The sequence below is a fragment of the Trachinotus anak genome, unplaced genomic scaffold, assembly GCF_046630095.1.
Source record: "Trachinotus anak isolate AG129_WGS33_773 ecotype Australia unplaced genomic scaffold, CSIRO_AGI_Tana_v1 ptg000017l, whole genome shotgun sequence".
NCBI classification, from domain to species: domain Eukaryota; kingdom Metazoa; phylum Chordata; class Actinopteri; order Carangiformes; family Carangidae; genus Trachinotus; species Trachinotus anak.
The window spans coordinates 2,438,169-2,456,898 of record NW_027273868.1 but is presented as its reverse complement, the minus strand read 5'-3'; the positions used below and the strand labels follow the sequence as shown (position 1 = coordinate 2,456,898).

General features: G+C 43.9%; 1 protein-coding gene across 1 annotated transcript in view; it reads right to left on the bottom strand.

Annotated features, from left to right (window-relative positions):
* Positions 1-2,745: 2,745 nt before the first annotated feature.
* trpm4a (transient receptor potential cation channel, subfamily M, member 4a) overlaps positions 2,746-18,730 on the bottom strand; it is a 28,580-nt gene continuing 12,595 nt past the window's right edge. The window contains exons 15-28 of the mRNA XM_071501418.1: positions 18,506-18,651; positions 18,237-18,349; positions 17,977-18,084; positions 17,848-17,894; positions 15,934-16,166; positions 15,578-15,693; positions 15,265-15,397; positions 10,562-10,736; positions 8,858-9,023; positions 8,556-8,737; positions 8,302-8,434; positions 5,256-5,328; positions 4,641-4,734; positions 2,746-4,511 (exon numbers count right to left, since the gene is read on the bottom strand). Coding sequence (XP_071357519.1) covers positions 4,486-4,511; positions 4,641-4,734; positions 5,256-5,328; positions 8,302-8,434; positions 8,556-8,737; positions 8,858-9,023; positions 10,562-10,736; positions 15,265-15,397; positions 15,578-15,693; positions 15,934-16,166; positions 17,848-17,894; positions 17,977-18,084; positions 18,237-18,349; positions 18,506-18,651 — 1,745 coding nt within the window. The 3' untranslated portion in view covers positions 2,746-4,485. The remainder of the gene's footprint in view (positions 4,512-4,640; positions 4,735-5,255; positions 5,329-8,301; positions 8,435-8,555; positions 8,738-8,857; positions 9,024-10,561; positions 10,737-15,264; positions 15,398-15,577; positions 15,694-15,933; positions 16,167-17,847; positions 17,895-17,976; positions 18,085-18,236; positions 18,350-18,505; positions 18,652-18,730) is intronic.

The window sequence follows — 18,730 nt, the reverse complement described above, 5'->3', positions numbered from 1 at the left end:
CAACAGACCAATGAGGAGCTTCAGGTCTCACCAGGTTTGTTCAGGGTGGACATCACTCCTGCTGCCTGTGGCCGAGAGACGACTTTTTATTGCCTTTTAGTGTCAGTCATTGTTCATCATCTCCAGGTTATTTTTCAGTTCTGTTCACACATTTTCTGTCACACATTTTCACAGTAAGTTACAGGTGGAGTAAGTGATTCTAATAATATCTCCTCATGGTCCACTTGTCTGTCCTGTGAGGTGGTTCTACAACCCTAACTCTGTAAATGGGAAATAAACAATGTAGCTCAGACTGTCAATTTCAGCCAATCAGCACCAGGGGGCGTGTGTTCATGTACAAGACAAGGGAACAAGAGCATGGTAAATGAGGCACATGGTAAAACATAACGCAAACTTAAAGATTACCAGGAGAAGGAGAAAGAGCAGTCACCACCAGACTGTGGAGGTTTGAATGGGGTCAGTTGAGTCTGGAGATGAGAGGCTGGTCTAGAGATTGGAGGTGAAGGCGAGTGCATGGAAATGTCTACCAGCAGCAGAATGGCGGTGGTGTAGTGGTGGCTTGTACTCATACATAATCGCATCATCATGAAGGAGAAAAGGCAGAGGAACAGCCAAAAAGGAGAAGGTCAGAAGAATAAAAACTGAAGGAGTGCTGTGATCAGGAGAAGAGCCACATCAACAACTGACCAACCTGCACCCTGAATGACAGGCACACAGAGAGGACCGGGACAGACACTGATGGGACTGATAAAAACTTAAAAAACTTCATGGATGTGTTGACAGTACACTGGCTGCTGTGGTGGTCCATCAGGGTTTGTCCTGGTAGTGCTGATGGTCAGTCCGACTATGGTGGAGACCTCAGAAAGTTGAAAGACTGTCTGTTTGACAGGTGGTAACAGTAACTTTAGCTTTGACCAACAGGTCAGAATTGTTTAGTCCTGTTTGCTACTGTTTGTGATAGTTAACCCATTTGGTTAGTTATCAAACAGGTAAAGGTGTCAGTGACATTAAATTACTTTGCCACAGACATTGAGCTGACCTTCCTGTTCCTGGGTTGTCGGTTTGATGTTAGCTGTAAAGGAGCTGTGAATATAATACAAGGTTGTCCTGTATTCGGAAATAAAATGCGGAGTCCTGTATTGACACAGTTTGTCCCGTCCTTTTGTACACGTTATTTCAACTGTGTCCTCAAAGTGCTGTGAATAAGTAAAACCAAACCAGTTAAAGTCTACATGAGGATTGGAGAAGTCTCTCATTGAGCAGTAGACAGATGAGCTGTTTACTGTGAGAAAATACACATATGGTTGAATTGTTCAGACAAAGATACAGCTGCTGCTTAGCAGTTTACCACTCTTTGACTCTTTCACAGTCTCGTTGTTTGCTTCATGTCATTGTGTTTGTCTGTACAACTTACAAAAAGTTTTATAGCCACAAAGACCTTAATAATATGCTAGGTAATGTTAGCATAGCTACAAACCTACAGTCCCCTCTTCTGTCACTGTAGTTCAGTAAAAACAATTGAAACTGACTCTCTCTGGTTTTCATCTGTTGTGTGTTGGGTGTTTGTGTTTATGTCATTTTATATCATAAGTTTTGTTTTGATTTCTTGAAGCTTTTCCGTCTGTCAAAAAAGGCTGGTTGCTAACAAGTGTCTAAATGAGATAACAGAGGTTGTCAGGGACGTTAAACGTCATCAATCCAACTTTTTACTGCTGCTGATTGTATTTAGGCTTCAAACATCATAAAGTGGAGTCATTAGTGAAGATTATCCTTCTGAACAAAACCTGTCAGGATCAGAAACTGTTGCTTATTTTCTCTAATCATCCAAAACACAACGGAGAAATCCTATTGACTGTTTGTGGAGGGACCAGGTGATGACGTCAGGGTCTGTCATCCCCGCAGCAGTCTGATTATCCATGAATTTGGGGGGTGGGGTTTCTGAAGCGAGTGTTGTATCCAGAACTGGTGACTCTGCCTTTAAGTGAAAACGCTCTGCAGCCTGTAGCTTCATAATGAAGCTTCTTGTTTCATTTCCACTTGATATCTGCAGATCGAATACTTCAAACAACAGATACATTTACAGGTCCAGAGCCAGAGGTCTGCTGAGATAACACAGACCTTCCAGGTGCTGTTCTAATGTTTTCCAGCACTCATGTTCATAAACTTGTATTGCAGCCATCCTAACATGAGACTGGACTGGTTTGTAAAGGGGGGGCACAGTTGGCCAGGCCCTGGTATGTGCAGGTATGAGTGTGACTGCTTGTCTATGTATGTCAGCCCTGTGACAAACTGGACTGCAACGCCATAAGCTATATGGGTAATGAATGAACTGTTGGTAAGGAACAGTATTTATATGGTCAGAGATATTTCAGCCTTTTCATTACATCTGCAGACGTACAGAAACTGAGAAAGGTCTGAAATTATTGATGAAACATGTGAAACATTTGGTCTTTGTAGTGTTTAACCCTGAGCTAAAATCTGAGCCCAGGCCTGAGGTGTGTTAGGAGGCACTGACACTAGTGATTTTATGATTTGTCTCCAATGAAAAGTAACTGTTTATTTAAACAGTTAAAAATTCAGCAGACGGTATAAGAGCCAAAAGAACAAAAACTGACAGGAAAGAGGGAGAGCTGTGTAGCTCTTCATCTCTTCAGGACCAGCAGAGCTGTTGACCTGAAGAGGAGGATGAGGAAGGACGATGAGGTGGTTCAGCACTGTGGAAACAACAGAGTGGTCTCCTCACAGTCACAGTGTAGATGAAGTGTTTATTCAGATTTATTCTGACAACACATTCAGTCATAGTCTGATAAAAACAGGAACATATTGGTGTACACAGAAAAAGCAGAAACATACAACCCCCCCCCAATATGAAAAACATTACAGGTGTTTAACTGTACAGGACAGGAAATGATGTCAGTGTTTTCTTTAGTCGAATACATTTTCACCTGACTCCTGACTGTAAAGACGCCTCATCCATATTAAAGCTGCAGTCACTGACTGTTTATCCACAGGGGAGCAGCATCTACACATTAGCCTGTTTACGTCCAGCAGCCACAGATCAACATGATGAGTCATGTGGTGTGTCTGTGTCAGCTGATCAACGTCAGTCAGTGTTCCCTCTCTGTGTCTGCTCCTGCTGAAAATGAGGGTGATGAAAACGGTTGTGGAGCAGAAACCCAGACCTCAACAATCAGCCACAAGTGGTTCAAAACCTAAGGTCAGGAACACACTGGCTGCATGGCTTGTGTGTGGCATGTGTGTGGCATGTGTGGCATGGCATGTGTGTGTGGTGTGGCATGCACGTGGTGTGTGTCTGGCATGTGTGTGTGGTGGCTATAAAACATCTTGGTTTTCACTTCTGTGTCCATGTTACAGGTTGGAACAGACACACCGCCTCACAGCTGTGTCACATGATCTGGAGATTCTGCATCTCACCTTTTTTTCACATGTGATGCCGCTCCCAGCAAAAACAGAGAAAATACCTAATGATGTCATAGTGATATACAGCAACATTACATAAAACTGACACGTTCCACGATAGTTTCAGCGACTGAATCTGAATATAAACATATATTAACCATGAGACAGAGGACACCAAAATAAAACAGATTAATTTATAAAGAACAGAAATCAACTTGAGAGGAGCCTGTAAACACAACACACAACACACAACACACACAATACACACAACACAGGCAGTGGGGTCGTGGTGTCAGTAGAGCTGAGGACTGTAACTCATGATCATTATAGTCATTTCATCCATTGTTGATATAAAAGTATTGATCAGTTTAATGTAGCAGCATATCACACAGGAAGTGTAACACACAGAGGAACTGTAACACATAGGAAGTGTAACACACAGGAAGTGTAACATACAGAGGAAGTGTAACACATAGAGGAACTGTAACACAGAGAAAGTGTAACACACAGAGGAAGTGTAACACACAGAGGAAGTGTAACACACAGAAAGTGTAACACAGAGGAACTGTAATACACAGGAACTGTAACACACAGAAAGTGTTACACACAGAGGAACTGTAATACACAGGAAGTGTAACACACAGAGGAAGTGTAACACAAAGGAAGTGTAACATACAGAGGAAGTGTAACACACAGAGGAACTTTTACACACAGGAAGTGTAACACACTGCAGTGTGTTCTGACACCAGTGTGAAAACATTTAACGCATCATATTTTCAATCAACTCCAAATAAAAGTGAACAAACAATGGCCCTGAGTAAACTGTGTTTGTGTGTGTGTGTGTGTACTTGTACTTGTTACATAGTAAGGACCAAAAAAGCATTTTACTAACAGAGTGAGGACATTTTGGGAAGGTGAGGACATTTTGGCTGGTTAGGCTCTCAGTTGTGATGGTTAAGGTTAGGGTAAGGGGCTAGGGAATGCATTATGTCAATGAGTGTCCTCACAAAGATAGAAGTACAAGTATGTGTGTGTGTGTGTGTGTGTGTGATGCTGGAGTTTAGCTCAGTTTGGAGACAGTGGAGTCACATCTACAACAGAAGAGAAACAATGATGATCATCTTCATCATGTGATAGCAGTGTAGTTATAATGTTATGTTTGACAATCACAGCTTTAATCATCTCGTCACTCTGTGTTTGGTTCACGTGTGGTGACGTACCTCTGAGCAGTGGGGGGGGGTGCTCGGCCTTTATCACAGGACTCTGAGACAGTGCGTCTGTCATCCAGCTGAGAGCGCTGCAGCAGTACTCCAGCTGAGAGACACAGATGATGATGATGATGAGTGCTGAGCAGGCAGAGAGGACAACTGCAGAGAAACACACACACACACACACACACAAAGAAACCTGACACAAACTGATACACACAGACCCACAGAGCAACCAGAAACACACACACAGATACACAGACACACAGAGAAACCAGACACACACAGACACACACACACACTAAGTTCTGCCTGCTGCATGTGTTAGAGTTTAATATTTAGACAAAACCAGGAAGTTTCATTTGTAGAGAAAATGTTTTGAACAATATTAATATTTTAATTAATATTAATATTTAATTAATATTAATATTTGAATTATACAACATAAGCTGCAATGACACAGAGCAACTGATGTCACTGGGCTGAAGAAACACCAAAGCCTTCTGGGATACATGTTCCCCTGTTAGAGATACCTCTCAATTAAATGCACAGGTCTTGAAGAGTCTGGATTGTGGAGCTAGACTGAAAGAGAGCGCTACAGAGCTGCCTCACTAAAGTACCGCTGACCTCTGTCTCCAGCAGCCGCAATCGTCGGTCATGGTCACGCATGTCTGCCATCTGCTTCAGCACACTGTCCACCCTAAACACACACACACACTCACAAATCAACCAGCTGCAGAGTAAACTGTCACAGAAAGAGTAAATCCTGTAATTGACAGAAAATAACAGAAAACAGAGACATTTAATAGTACAACTGAAACAGTCACATGATTAAAGCTGTGACCTTAACATGAACAGAAGCAAACATATATGACTAGGAGCCCTTCAAAAACCATATAAAGGTACATACAGTCTAAAGGTAGATGTCCATGCGTTTTTGATAGTAAAGCAGGTCTGGGTTCTATTTTAATACTGTGAAAGTATCAAAGCCTCAGTCCACAGCAAAATGCACACAGCCTGTATTCAGAAACTGAGCCTTAAAACAAGCCGTCAGGACTTCTGGAACTTTGTGATGTCACAACAAAGCAGTCATCACCCTCAGCCACGCCCCGAGGCTGAGATCCTCTCTTCTAATTGGCTGACTGACCTGTTGTCACTAGAGCTCCAGAGAGAAGCCTGAGAGAGGAGATGTAAAACTACACTGAGATGGTTTTTGGTTCCTAAAACCACAAATATATCTTCTGATGGATATCAACACTTCAGATAAAACACTGGAAAAGTTAAAATATGGACCTTTAATATATTGTATGTAGCAAGTGAAATTTTACAGTTGTCAGTGTCAGATGACAAATTATGTGATGAAGAGACTGTCTCTGAAACGTGGTAGTTCTATAAAACATCTTGTTGGTTATTGGTTGACATATACACCAGTACCAGGACAGCAGGTAACGATTTAATGCTGGACTCTGTACCCGATGATTGTGTATATAAATGATGATCAGTTCAGTTTTCTAAGAGTGATTCATTGAAGCCTGAATGAAGAGGCCAAGCAAAAGCTGCAGCACCTTGCCCGGAAAAGGGAAACCGGGGTCCCCTCCTGGAGCCAGACCTGGGAGGGGAGCTTGTCACCAGGCGTCTGGTGGCTGGGCCTTGGCCCATGGGGCCCGGTCAGGTTCAGCCCAAATAAAAAACATGGAGCCAACGCCCTGTGAACCCACCACCTGCAGGGACAGAATTTGGTGTCGGATGCAGTGCAAACTTGGCAGCAGATAAAGGCAGGGAAGACTGGGGTATTTTGAGCCCCAGTATTGTAGACTGGTTGTGGGGACATGGTATGTCACCTCTCTGGTGGGGAAGGAGCCTGAGCTGGTGTGGGAGGTGGAGCGATACTGACTACATATAGTTGGGCTTACAGCAGGGGCTCCAGAACCAAACTCCTGGAGAGGGGTGAAGGGGTGTCCTCGAAGGGGTTCCACTTGGGGACTCTATAGTTCTGTTGGGGGACTTTAACACCCATGTGCACAATGAAAGAGAAACCTGGAGGACTTTGATTGGGAGGAACGGCCTTGGGTTTTGATCTGAACCCGAGCTGTGCTTTGTTATTTGACTTCTGTGCTAGTCATAGTTTGGCCATAACAAACACCATATTCAAACATAAGGTAGCATAAGTGTACTTGGTACCAGAACAGCTTAGGCCAAAGATCAAGGATCAACTTTGTGGTTATATCATCAGATCTGTGGCCGTATGTTTTGGACACTCAGGTGAAGAGAGGGGCAGAGCTGTCAACTGATCACCACCTGGCGGTGAGTTGGATCAGATGGCAGGGAAGGCTGCTGGACAAACCTGGTAAACCCAAAAGTGTAGTGAGGGTGAACTGGGAATGTCTGGCGGAGGCCCCTGTCTCGCACAACCCAGGGGGAGGTTGGGGACATGGACTCTGAGTGGGCCTTGTTCAAAGCCTCCATTGCAGAAGCAGCAGTTGGGAACTGTGGCCTTAAGGTCATCGGTGCCTGTAGAGGCGGCAACCCGTGAACCCGCTGATGGACACCAGCAGTGAGGGAGGCCGTCAAGCTGAAGAAGGAGGCCTATAGGAACTGGTTGGCCCATGGGCCTCTGGAAGCAGCAGATAGGTAGTGGGTGGCCAGAGGGTCTGCAGCCTCAGCAAAAACTTGAGTGTGGGAGGAATTTGGTGAGGCTATGGAGGAGGTTTCGTCCTGGCCATGGAACAGTGGACTAGAGCTTTACCTTTGTGGGAGTTCTTACAGGGTCATGGGAGTTTGCCCTGCTAGTCCACATGTGTTTTGTGGACTTGGAAAAGGCTTATGACCGTGTCCCACGAGGGGCCCTGTGGGGGTACCTTGGGAGTATGGGGTACTGGCCTTTTTGCTATGAGTCATTTGGTCCTTGTACAACCAATGTGAGAACTGTGTCCACATACTCAGCCCAATTTCAAGCACGTTGTCGGTGAGCGTGGGCTCTGCAAGGTTGCCCCTTGTTTCTGATCTTGTTTGTGATATTCGTGGACAGGATCTCAAGGCACAGCCAAGGTAAGGAGTGTGTCCGCTTTGGGAACCTCAGAATTGCATCTCTGCTTTTTGCAGATGATGTGGTTCTGTTGGCAGTAATGCGGACCATTGTGGTGAAGAGGGAGCTGAGGCGAAAGGCAAAGCTCCCAATTTACCAGTCAGTCTTCGTTCCAACCCTTACCTATGGTCATGAGCTTTGGGGAGTGACTGAAAGAATGAGATCACGGATAAAAGTGGCTGAAATTAGTTCCCTCCGTAGGGTGGCTGGGCTTAGCCTTAGAGACAGGGTGAGGAGCTCAGACATCCAGAGGGATCCTAGAGCAGAGCTGCTGCTCCGTCACGTCGAAATGAGCCAGCTGATGTGGCTCGAGCATCTGGTGAGGATGAATCCCGAGGGCCTCCCTTTGGAGGTTTTCCTGGCATGTCCAACTGTGAGGAGGCCCCGGGGTAGACCCAGAACTTGCTGGAGGGATTTTATATCCCAACTGGCCGGGGAACACCTTGGGATCCCCCAGGAGGAGCTGGAAAGAATTGCTCGGGAGAGGGATACCCGGAATTCTCTATTTAGCCTGCTCCCGCCGCGACCCAACCCTGGATAAGCGGCGATATAAAGTGTCAGGACTTTACTCCACCAAAGGTGACTCACTTGACAGATGTACGTTTGAGCTGAGCTGAGTCTGTCTCCCTCTGACGCTTATTCTGAGCTGAGAGGTGGTTTTCTTTCTGGATGGCCTCCCATGTGTTGAGGCGGCTGGCCTTCCTGCCCCGCAGCTCCAGAACTGAGGACAGAGGAGACCAGTAAAGGGACAGCAGGATATCTGTGGAGACCAGCTAGGACCAAGAACAGGAGCACAGACCCTGACTGGAGGCGCCACCTCAGGTTCAGGTTCCACTTCTTACCAAAGTGCTTGCTCTTGACTGAGGAGATGTGGCGGATGTGCCTCTTGATGAAAAGGTGGAGGTGTGAGATGATGATGAAGGGCGGAGCCAGGCAGGGCCTCGAGTGGTACTCAACAATCAGGTTGTAGCGCTGAAACTTCCAGTAGGTGTCACTGCGCTCCTGAACCTTGGAGAAGGTGTAGCTGCAGACAGTAATGTGAAAGCTCATTATATAGAAAATCTTTCCCTGAATCGGGTTTACATGTTTTACTTCCTTAATCAATAATCAGTTCAATCAGAAGAAGTCTAAAATACCAGTGCACCTGAACATAGCAATGAGCAGGTTGACCAACACAATGTTGGTGAACAGCAGGTAGATGACAAGGAGGATGACAACCAGCCAGTTGGCGTAGGTACTGATACACGGGTCCTCTCCAGCCTCGATTCGTTTGACGTCATTTGTACAGTTGGTGACCAGCAGTTTGTCAGCTTCATGTGAAACCAGGGAGGAAGAGAAAACAACATGAGGATCCAAACTGCTCATATACAACCACCTGTCACAGTAACATAAAACTAAACACAGACTCATCTTCACAAAGGTTCTGTAGTTGATATGTCCTCAGTAGAAAGAAGAACGAAGATGAATTAAATGAAGTGAAATCTTTAGAAAACCTAACAAGTTTAATGTCAGAGGGAATACTAAGGGAACACCAAGGGAACACTGAGGGAACAATAATGAAACACTAAGGGAATGCTGAGGGAACACTGAGGGAACATTGAGAGAACACAGAGGGAACACTGAGGGAACATTGAGGGAATACAGAGGGAACACTGAGGGAACACTGAGAGAACACTGATGAAACACTGAGGGAGAACTGATGGAACACTGAGGGAACACTGATCGAACACAAAGGAAACACTGAGGGAACACTGAGAGAACAATGATGAAACACTGAGGGAACACTGATGGAACACTAAGAAAACACTGAGGGAACACTGAAGGAACACAACTGAAACAGGGTGTAACTGTCATGAGAGACAGATTTCATTGGAGTATCTATTTATGTGGGTTCTGGTATAAATATTCTGGTATGAATATGTGGATATTGTGCTGAGTTTCTGTATTCTGTCTGAGTTAATTTCCTCTGTGCTTGCATGGTTGAGTTTGACTGTTGATGGACACTAGCGCGCCATGATAAAACTTGCCTACACGGACACAAAGACACACGCAAGAGAGACGTGTGAATCAACTTATGTTTTTTTTTTGTAGTTTTCATGGTGTCTTATGATGTTGTCTTCGGACGAGAGACCCAGAGAGAGACAGAAATAAATCTTAAAAAGACATCTGTATGAAACGTGGCCATTATTTGAACCAGTGTAGCTACACAGGGAATCCTGATGGAACATTGAGAGAACACAGGGAACACTGAGAAGACATTGAGAAATTACTGAGGGACCACTGATGGAACACTGAGGGAACACTAATGAAACACCGAGGGAACATTGAGAGAACACTGACAGAACACAGAGGGAACACAGAGAGAACACCAAGGGAACACTGAGGGAACACTAAGGGAACACTGAGGGAATACTAATGAAATACTGAGGGAAAACTAATGAAATAATGAGGAAACACTGAGGGAGCACTAATGAAATACTGAAAGAACACTAAGGGAACACTGATAAAACACTGAGGGAACACGAATGAAACACTGAGAAAACACTTATGGAACACTGATGGAACACTGAGGGAACACAAATGAAATACTGAGGAAACATTGAGGGAACACTGAGAGAACAATGAGTAAACACTGAGGAAACACTGAGGGAACACTGAGGGTAAACTGATGGAATACCAAGGGAACACAGAGGGAACACTAAGGGGACACTCATTGAACACTAAGGGAACACCCATGGAACACTCAGGGAATTCTGAGGGAACACTGAGGGAACACTCAGGACACACTTAGGGCTGAAAGGCTCAGAGGCCTACTCAGATGCTTGTAGAATCAGACTGAACCACTCACCATCCATCTCATGAATAGGTATTTGTCCAAAAATGTGCAGGTACGGTCTGTAGAAGACTCGGCGGAAGATCCAGTTCGGACGTGGATCATATGAGAAGAGCAGAGCCTGATTGGCCACTCCGTAGGCCATAAGCCACACAGCCAGAAAGAAGAGGAAGAAGAAGACATCTTTCATCTGAGGGGAGGAGACACAGAGGTCAGAGGCTGATCTCACAGGATCTGAGGATCTGGTCTGAGTTCAGGACTATGTCATTTATATCAGCTGTTTCTAGTCCAGATGTTACATCAGTGATCACAGCTGCTGTTTAATAGCATGTAACTGTAATGACAACTTATTTAAGCTGTTAGTTAACATCTGTTATGTGTGTATGATGTAAATTTTAGCTGTTCCATTCCCATGTCTCAGTCTATTATGATGATAACTGTAGATCACTACACTAAGGAAGACGTGTATGGGCTCAGGGTAAGGTCAAAAAGGCGCTGAGCTTCTTAAGATAATTCCAGAGTGTGTGGTTTGTAAATAAAACTTTGTAAACCTGTGAAATATGTTTGGACATTTGACTGAATAAAATCTGTAGTGATGACATCAGTGATGAGGTCACACAAACACACGAACAGAATAATAATAACAATAATAATAATAATAATTACTATTATTATTATTATTATTAAAAATAATAAATAAACTTTATTTATAGAGAACATTTCATACAAGAGATGTATCTCCAAGTGCTTTAAAATAAAAAATGGAATATTACAATAAAATAAGGGTGAGTAGTGGGCGGTGGCGGATATTGATATGGGCGATATGGTCAGCCGCCCTGCTTGGCATCTTGTGAGAGGGTGGCACAAGCGCTCACAAAAAAACAAAAAAACAGAATATGTAGAAGCTTTCATTTGCGCAACCTGGTTTTCTATCGCTCATTTGCACGTCAAGTCAATCATATCATGTCACTGTGTGGGGAGTGGGCGCCCTCTATTTTGTTGGCTCACACACAGGTTGTGGAAGAGGGCGGTGGGGGATAGGTTCACCTGTGGACCTCTGGTCTCCCTACTGGCCATCTAATGGTGCACAGCTAATGTAGGCTAAAGTCAGTCACACCACGAATTGCTTCCAAATAAATCACATTTCATTCATATATCGAATACAGGCCTATAGTTTCACATGTTATTTTTCTGGGTTGTGTGAAACTGTCGAAAATAATACAAAATGAATCTGCATACCAAGGTGAATTGGTTTAGTCTTCACTCTTGGTTGATGGCGTATTGACTAAGTGCAATATTGTAATAATTAGATTCTCTTAAGTGTGTTATTCTATTTGCTGTTATATTATTGTTATGTCATTCTATCAGCCAAGGGCGTCATACAAGATAGAACCGCAACTGGTAGTAGGATAATCAAATGGTCTTTATGTATTAAATCTGGTAGAATCAATTCTAATCTTTTGGATAGTATGGAGGTGAATAGTTTGTAGTCAATATTTAGAGCACTCACCAGGCGATAGCTCCCACATTCCAATTTGTCCTTCCCTTCCTTGGGAATGACAGAAATTATTGCATCTCTCCGTGAAGGGGGAATACTCTTCTTTTCCAACACCCAACTAAATGCTTCTAAAAGAGTTGGAACTAGTTGGTCCTGCATTATTTTGTACCACTCTGAAGTGAATCCATCTGTCCCCGCAGACTTCCCCCCCTTTAATCTTTCAATTGCCGCCTGTATCTCCTCTTTTGTTATTTCAGATATTAATTAATTGTTCTACTTGGACATGACCGTGTATTGAGGATAAAAAGGCCTCAGTTTGGTGGTCGTCTTTAATTTGTGGTTGGGCTTCCTGTTCATTCTGAAGTTTCTTCAACTTGTCCTCTAAGTTTTTGAGTTTTTGTTGTCTAAGTTTCTTTTCATTGGAAGAGATAGCTATTATTTTACCTCTAATCAGAGCCTTAAGTGCGTTCCAGAGTATTGGAGGCATCACTTCCTTGTTATCATTGTAATCTAAATATGATTTAATTTTCAAATCCTCGTTTGTTTTTTTTTGATAGCTCGGTGATCTAAAATATTTGAGTTCCACCTCCAAAGGGTAGACCTAGTCCTATTTTCTAAGTGGACAGACATGTAAAGGGACCTATTTCACATTTGTCTAATTTATAAGTGTCTTTTTTAAATGTGAAAAAGTAGTCTATCCGGGAATAGATGTTATGGGCAGCTGAGTAATGTGTATTTTCCCAACCTGTAGGATTTTCCTCTGTCCACACATCTATCTATCTTCCATTTCAGACATCAAATTGCTGATTCTTTTACTGATTTTCTTTGTGTCGGATTTTTCATTAGAGGAGTCCATTTATTAAAATCACCGCCACAAATTAAGATCCCTTGGCTTTTTGTTATCATTAGTTCAAATATATATTTATAGAAGGACCAGGAGGAGCAGCCACATTGAAGAGACTCATCACAGTACCGTCTATCTTACCTGTGATTATAGCAAATCTACCCTCCTTATCTTTATATTCAGATATGTGTTCGTAATTAACAGCACTGGATATCAAAATTGCCATTCCCCTCCGCCTCCCAGATCTATGGGAAGAAAAATAAACACGTCTAAATCCTGATCTGTTCAATTTAGCATGTTCTGAGTCGTCAAGATAGAATTCTTGTAAGAACGCTATTTGAATTGTATTTGATTTTATTTGAAGTTTTGACAAAATTTTCCCCCTATTTATTGGATTGAGTTCAAAATTTACATTAAACGAGGCTATTTTTATAGATCTGTTTTGCATCTATGTGATTTCCCCTTCAACCACTTTCATGAAATTGGTAAGTTCTCCCCTCCCTGCATGAACTGGCAGGCAGTGAACAAATGAGTAGTGAACAAATAACTCAATTAAGTAGGGGTCTATTAACCTGACCCTGGTTAGCCTCACAAAAAAGGCTCCAAAGGGAAAGTCCTCCTCCTGTGTCCAGTGAAAGGGGCCCTTGCCATACACATAACAAAAAAGTAGACCCCGATGAACCTTTTTATAATCTAGTGGGTTGGCACCTTTAATTATAGCTGGATCACCCAACCTCGGACTGGCTTAGCCCGAACTGAAAGAGAGGAAGGAAAAAATGGTAATGGAAAATAGAGTGTAATCCATTAGTTCACAGTGGGTGCCGGTGAAGATCTCCTGAAGGCTCGGAGTTTCTCCTTGTAGTTTAAATCTTGTCCCGCGTTGAGTGTGCCCTTCATCGCTCGTCATTTTATTCTCCTCCAGGTCAGCTGCCGCACCTGCTCCATCAATGTCTCCAGAGGTTGGAAGATCGTCACAGTGTAGCGTCTTTTTAACAGGTCTTTGGTTGCTTCCTTTGTTGTCTCATAAACTTTGGTTCCATCTTTGTGTCTCCCCCATAGCCTGGCTGGGAAGAGAGTCTGGAATTGACCTTGGTTTTCTTTAACCCCCCTACGACCTCTGCATACTCTCTTCGCTTTTTGAGAATGCGTGGTGAATAATCGTGATCCAACTTTATTTGGTTTTCTTGCCAAGAAAATCCTTTCTTCTGCCATGCCTTATGGAGTAGAGTCTCTTTCGTTTTAAAGATTAGAAACTTCACTATGATGGAGCGTGGCGGCGCTTCTTCTGGTGATTGTGGTCCCGCTGAACGGTGTGCTCTTTCGATCGCTATGTCCTGTGTTAACCCGAGGCCTTCTCGGAGTAGTTTTTTCACAAATGAAACCATCGTTGGTGATTCTTTCTCAGACCCCTCCGGCACCTTGTAAATCCTTATATTCCCACGTCTCGAGCGGCTCTCCAAATCCATTAACTTATCGTCTAGCTTTGTGTGTAGCTTCAGCATCTCCGTCACGACCTCTTCCACATTCTGAATTCTTTCCTCAGCTTTCTCAATTCGCTCCTCCGCTTCCCCCAGCCTGTTGTTCACCTTTGTAATTTCTTCTTTAATTGTGTCTAATTGCTCTTTCTTTTCTTGGCAAAATCCTCTTAATTCCTGCAGAATCAACTCCAAATCAGCCATTTCTCCAGCTGGGGCTTGCATGTTTTATTCGCTCGTTGTTCACTAGCTTAAGCCTTGTTTACGTTGCTCCGCCTCGTCTCTTTCATGAGTTTCTGCCCTCCGATGGTGTTTATTACTCTGTGTCTTGGTATATGTCTTACGCCCCCACCCTAGATCTCACAATTGAATTGAATTTCTCAATTTGTTTTGGGGTATTTTTCTAATTACGCTGGTTCGGTCGGGAGCTCTCTCACCATGTGGCCATCTCAACGATGTTTCGACCAGAAGTCTCTTGGCAGGGTTTTCAATAATTTTGAAGCATAGTTAAAAAAGCTGCATTGCCTAGAAGAAGTGTTGTTGTGTGAGTGGATACAGGAAACTGTGTAAAACTCAGTCACACTGTGTGACGCTGAATCTACAAGTATGAACTTAGACCCTGTTTTGATATCTGAGCCTGATGGTTACACAGTATCGGTTAAGTTCAGAGAAGAAAGGACTGGATTTTAACTTTCTTTAGCTGATACAGATCCATGAAAATATGCTGATTCTTCAATCCTAAATGTTGGTGCAGTGTTCATCACAACTGCTGGATTGTCTTTCTACAGAGGGAGTATCTGAAAGCCTAACTGTTATACAGCTCTGTGGTGTGACTGATGTTTCTGTTTCACTTTGCTTTGGTTGTTACCCAGGTTGCTGTGTGAGTTTTGTCTGCACTCACCATTTTGCCAACAATGATGATTTTGGGTCCAAGCTGTTTGTGTATAGCAAAGATGTGGATCAGACGCAGAGTGAAGACCATGAAGTCTATGGCCATGACTGCTCGGCCAAACTCATACGACTGGGGTAACATCCTGGAAGTCAGGGGTTTATGTCACACAAAGTGCTGCAGTGTACATATTCACCCGCAACATGAAGTCATATGACCAGATCAGATAATCATATTCAGATCAGACAGGGAGAAATATATGAGAAAACAATTTAAAAAGGAAAATGACTGGCAGCAGAGGCCTGGTGTTCCGTGCTTGAGTTACCTGCAGCACAGAGCCAGAATGAAGAGGATGATGGCCGTCAGATCACACTTGTTCCACACATCCTGGATGTAATTCCTCATCCTCTGGAGGATGAAGGTGCTGCCCACAAAGAAGGTCTGTCAGCCAGAGAGAGAGGAGTCAGGTCCTGTGTGTGGATGGATATGGGTATGTGTGCAGTGTGTGAGTCTGTGTCAGTGACAGAAGAGTGTAGTTTGATATGGCGAAAGCAGGTGGATGGAGTGTGTTGGCTTAGGCACTGTGTTCATCAGAGTGCTTCTCTGGATGTCATATAGGTGTAAACTCATTCTACTATTGACCGGACCACTTCAAGACAGCCAACGTGTGTGTCAACCAACCTGTCGAATCTCCTCACACACTAAGGTGAAAACCCAAAAGTAAAGCACAAACTCCAGAGTCGTGGGACCGTCAGGGGGTGGGGGCTTGAAGTCTACCAGCAGAACGTAGGCAAACAGGCAGAGGAAGAGGAAGTACATCAGCACGTTACCAAGGAACGAGGTGACTGGGGCAAACCAGAACTGTCTCCACCGGGACACAATAAAGGGTCTCTTAGAGCTGGGTGACAGAGAGTCTGAAGAAAAGAGGAGACAGTTAAGATTCAACAACCTGTCAGACAAAACATTTTACTGAAGACACTCAGTGGACCTCAGAAGACCATAACACACAGGAAACTTAAAACTGTTGGTGACACTTTGAGCTTCGAAGCTGTTCTCCTGCTATTTCTGTGAAGTAATGTTTTGTGAAGTTATATTGGAATTTAATGACATACATCCATCTGTTCATCCATCCATCCATCTGTTCATCCATTCATCCATCCATCTGTTCATCCATCTATTCATCCATCCATCTGTTCATCCATTCATCCATCTGCTCATCCATCATCCATCTATTCATCCATCCATCTGTTCATCCATTCATCCATCTGCTCATCCATCATCCATCTATTCATCCATCCATCCATCTGTTCATCCACTCATCCCCCATCCATCTGTTCATCCATTCATCCATCTGTTTATCCATTCATCCATCCATCCATCCATCAACAATCCAACATCATCTGTTCATCCATCCATCTGTTCATCCATTCTTCCATCTGTTCATCCATTAATCTATCCATCTATCTATTCATCCATCCATCATCCATTCACCCATCCATCCACCCATCTGTTCATCCATCCATCTGTTTATTCATTCATCCATCCATCATCGATGATCCATCCATCCATCAGTTCTTCCATTCTTCTGTCTGTTCATCCATCCATCTGTTCATCAATCCATCCATCTGTTCATTTATTCATCCATCTGTTCATCCATTCATTCATCCATCTGTTCATCCATTCATTCATCCATCTGTTTGTCCATCCATCCATCAACAATCAATCCATCTGTTTATCCATGCATTCATCTGTTCATCCATCCATCCATTCATCCATCACCACATATCTATGATGCAACAGGCCAGTGAAGGTCAGATCAGTTCCCCAAACCACATCAGCTGACTCCTTTACAAGATCCTTCCTCATGTCCAGACTCTTCAGTCCTGAGGATGTGATGAGGCTGGAACCTGATCGACAGGTGAACTGAGACTCAGCTCCTTTCTCACCACAAGGACTTGATGCTCAAATCACTGCAGATCCTCGACCACTCTGTTAATCTCAGTCCATCTGGACCTTGCTCATTAACAAGTTCATTCATTCATTGAGAAGTGTGGCCTCAGCTCTTCACATGTCAAAGTATTATCTAATGAAACAGCAGCTACTGAAGAACCCACTGTAATCAACCTGTGTTGACAGGTGTAGGTGAACTGACTCCTCTTGATTTACAGGTACCTGGGCTACTGACGCCCTCTGGTGGACTATCTGCATTTATACAAGTGGTGCAACAGAATCACTTATTTTCACCTCAGCTCTGATCTCAGTGTGAAACAGTGCTGGTCCAAAAAGAACAATCTAATCTTTTCCACTGGTATTTATGTGAATTCAAATTTCAGTTCAGGGGGCTCAGTGAACCTCCAGGTGGCTGGAGCCAAAAATGCATGAAGGGATTTAAATATGACATTAAAAAAAATCTACAACAGGCTGGGTCACACCTCAGCAGAGTGGACTTTAATTTAACTAAACCACCAGTTAGTGGTTAATGGTCTCAGCCTCTCAACTGCCTAAAGTCAGTAAAGTTACAGGGCTAAATTACACCAAACCATATCAACCACTACCAATAGGAGAAGGAGGAAGGGGGGGGGGGGGTTGACTGACCTCTCAATTTGTCTTTCAGAGCTCTCAACTCTTCAGCGTCTTCCTCACTGCAGCGACAGAGAATCATTAAGACTGAGGAAGGAAACCAACACAACATGATGAGCTCTTTGTTTGTGTGTTTGTGTTTACGTTTGTATGATGTCAGCCAGGGAGAAGACGGTGGCATCATTCCCTTCAAGACTGTCTGTGTCTCTACCGTGATACAGCTCCACAGATCTCCCCTCCTCCTCCTGCTCCCTGTAACACACAGGAGGAGAACCTGCAATGAGCTGTGATGATGACAGTAAGACACAGACCAGGACACAAGACCTGAAACCTGGAAGGAGTCACAGCACTGACCCACAATCAGAAGATAAAATACACAATAACCACACAGCAGCAACCCTGACCTGAAGCTGATGAGGTCTGTGTAGAGGAGGGGGGGCAGGAAGAAGGTGAGAACCAGTTTCCAGACCTCAGTGTTCCTCTCCATGTCACCCCACCAGATCTGAGAAAGCAGAGACTACAGCAGAGAGCATCATCATCATCATCATCATCATCAACATCAACAGGTTCATTTACACTGTCAGATCATAACCAGCCCCCCAACCCTGACCAGTAACTCTGTTGATCATGCATCTGTGAATGCTGCTGATTGGCCCGAGGACAGCATCTCTACCTGAACGCCGTCATGGCTGAAGAACAGGCGGGCATCAGCTGCAGTGGCCATCTGTAGACATGTAGCTCCGCCCCACACTGGAGATTTCCTTATGAGGAGAGTGAAGGCACGGCTCTCGCTGTTCTGGTAACACTCACCGAACACATCTGAACACACAAACAACACTCATGGCTGAAACATGGCTTTTCTAGGTTGCTAGGCAACAGGGTTTCACTTTACGGTTGC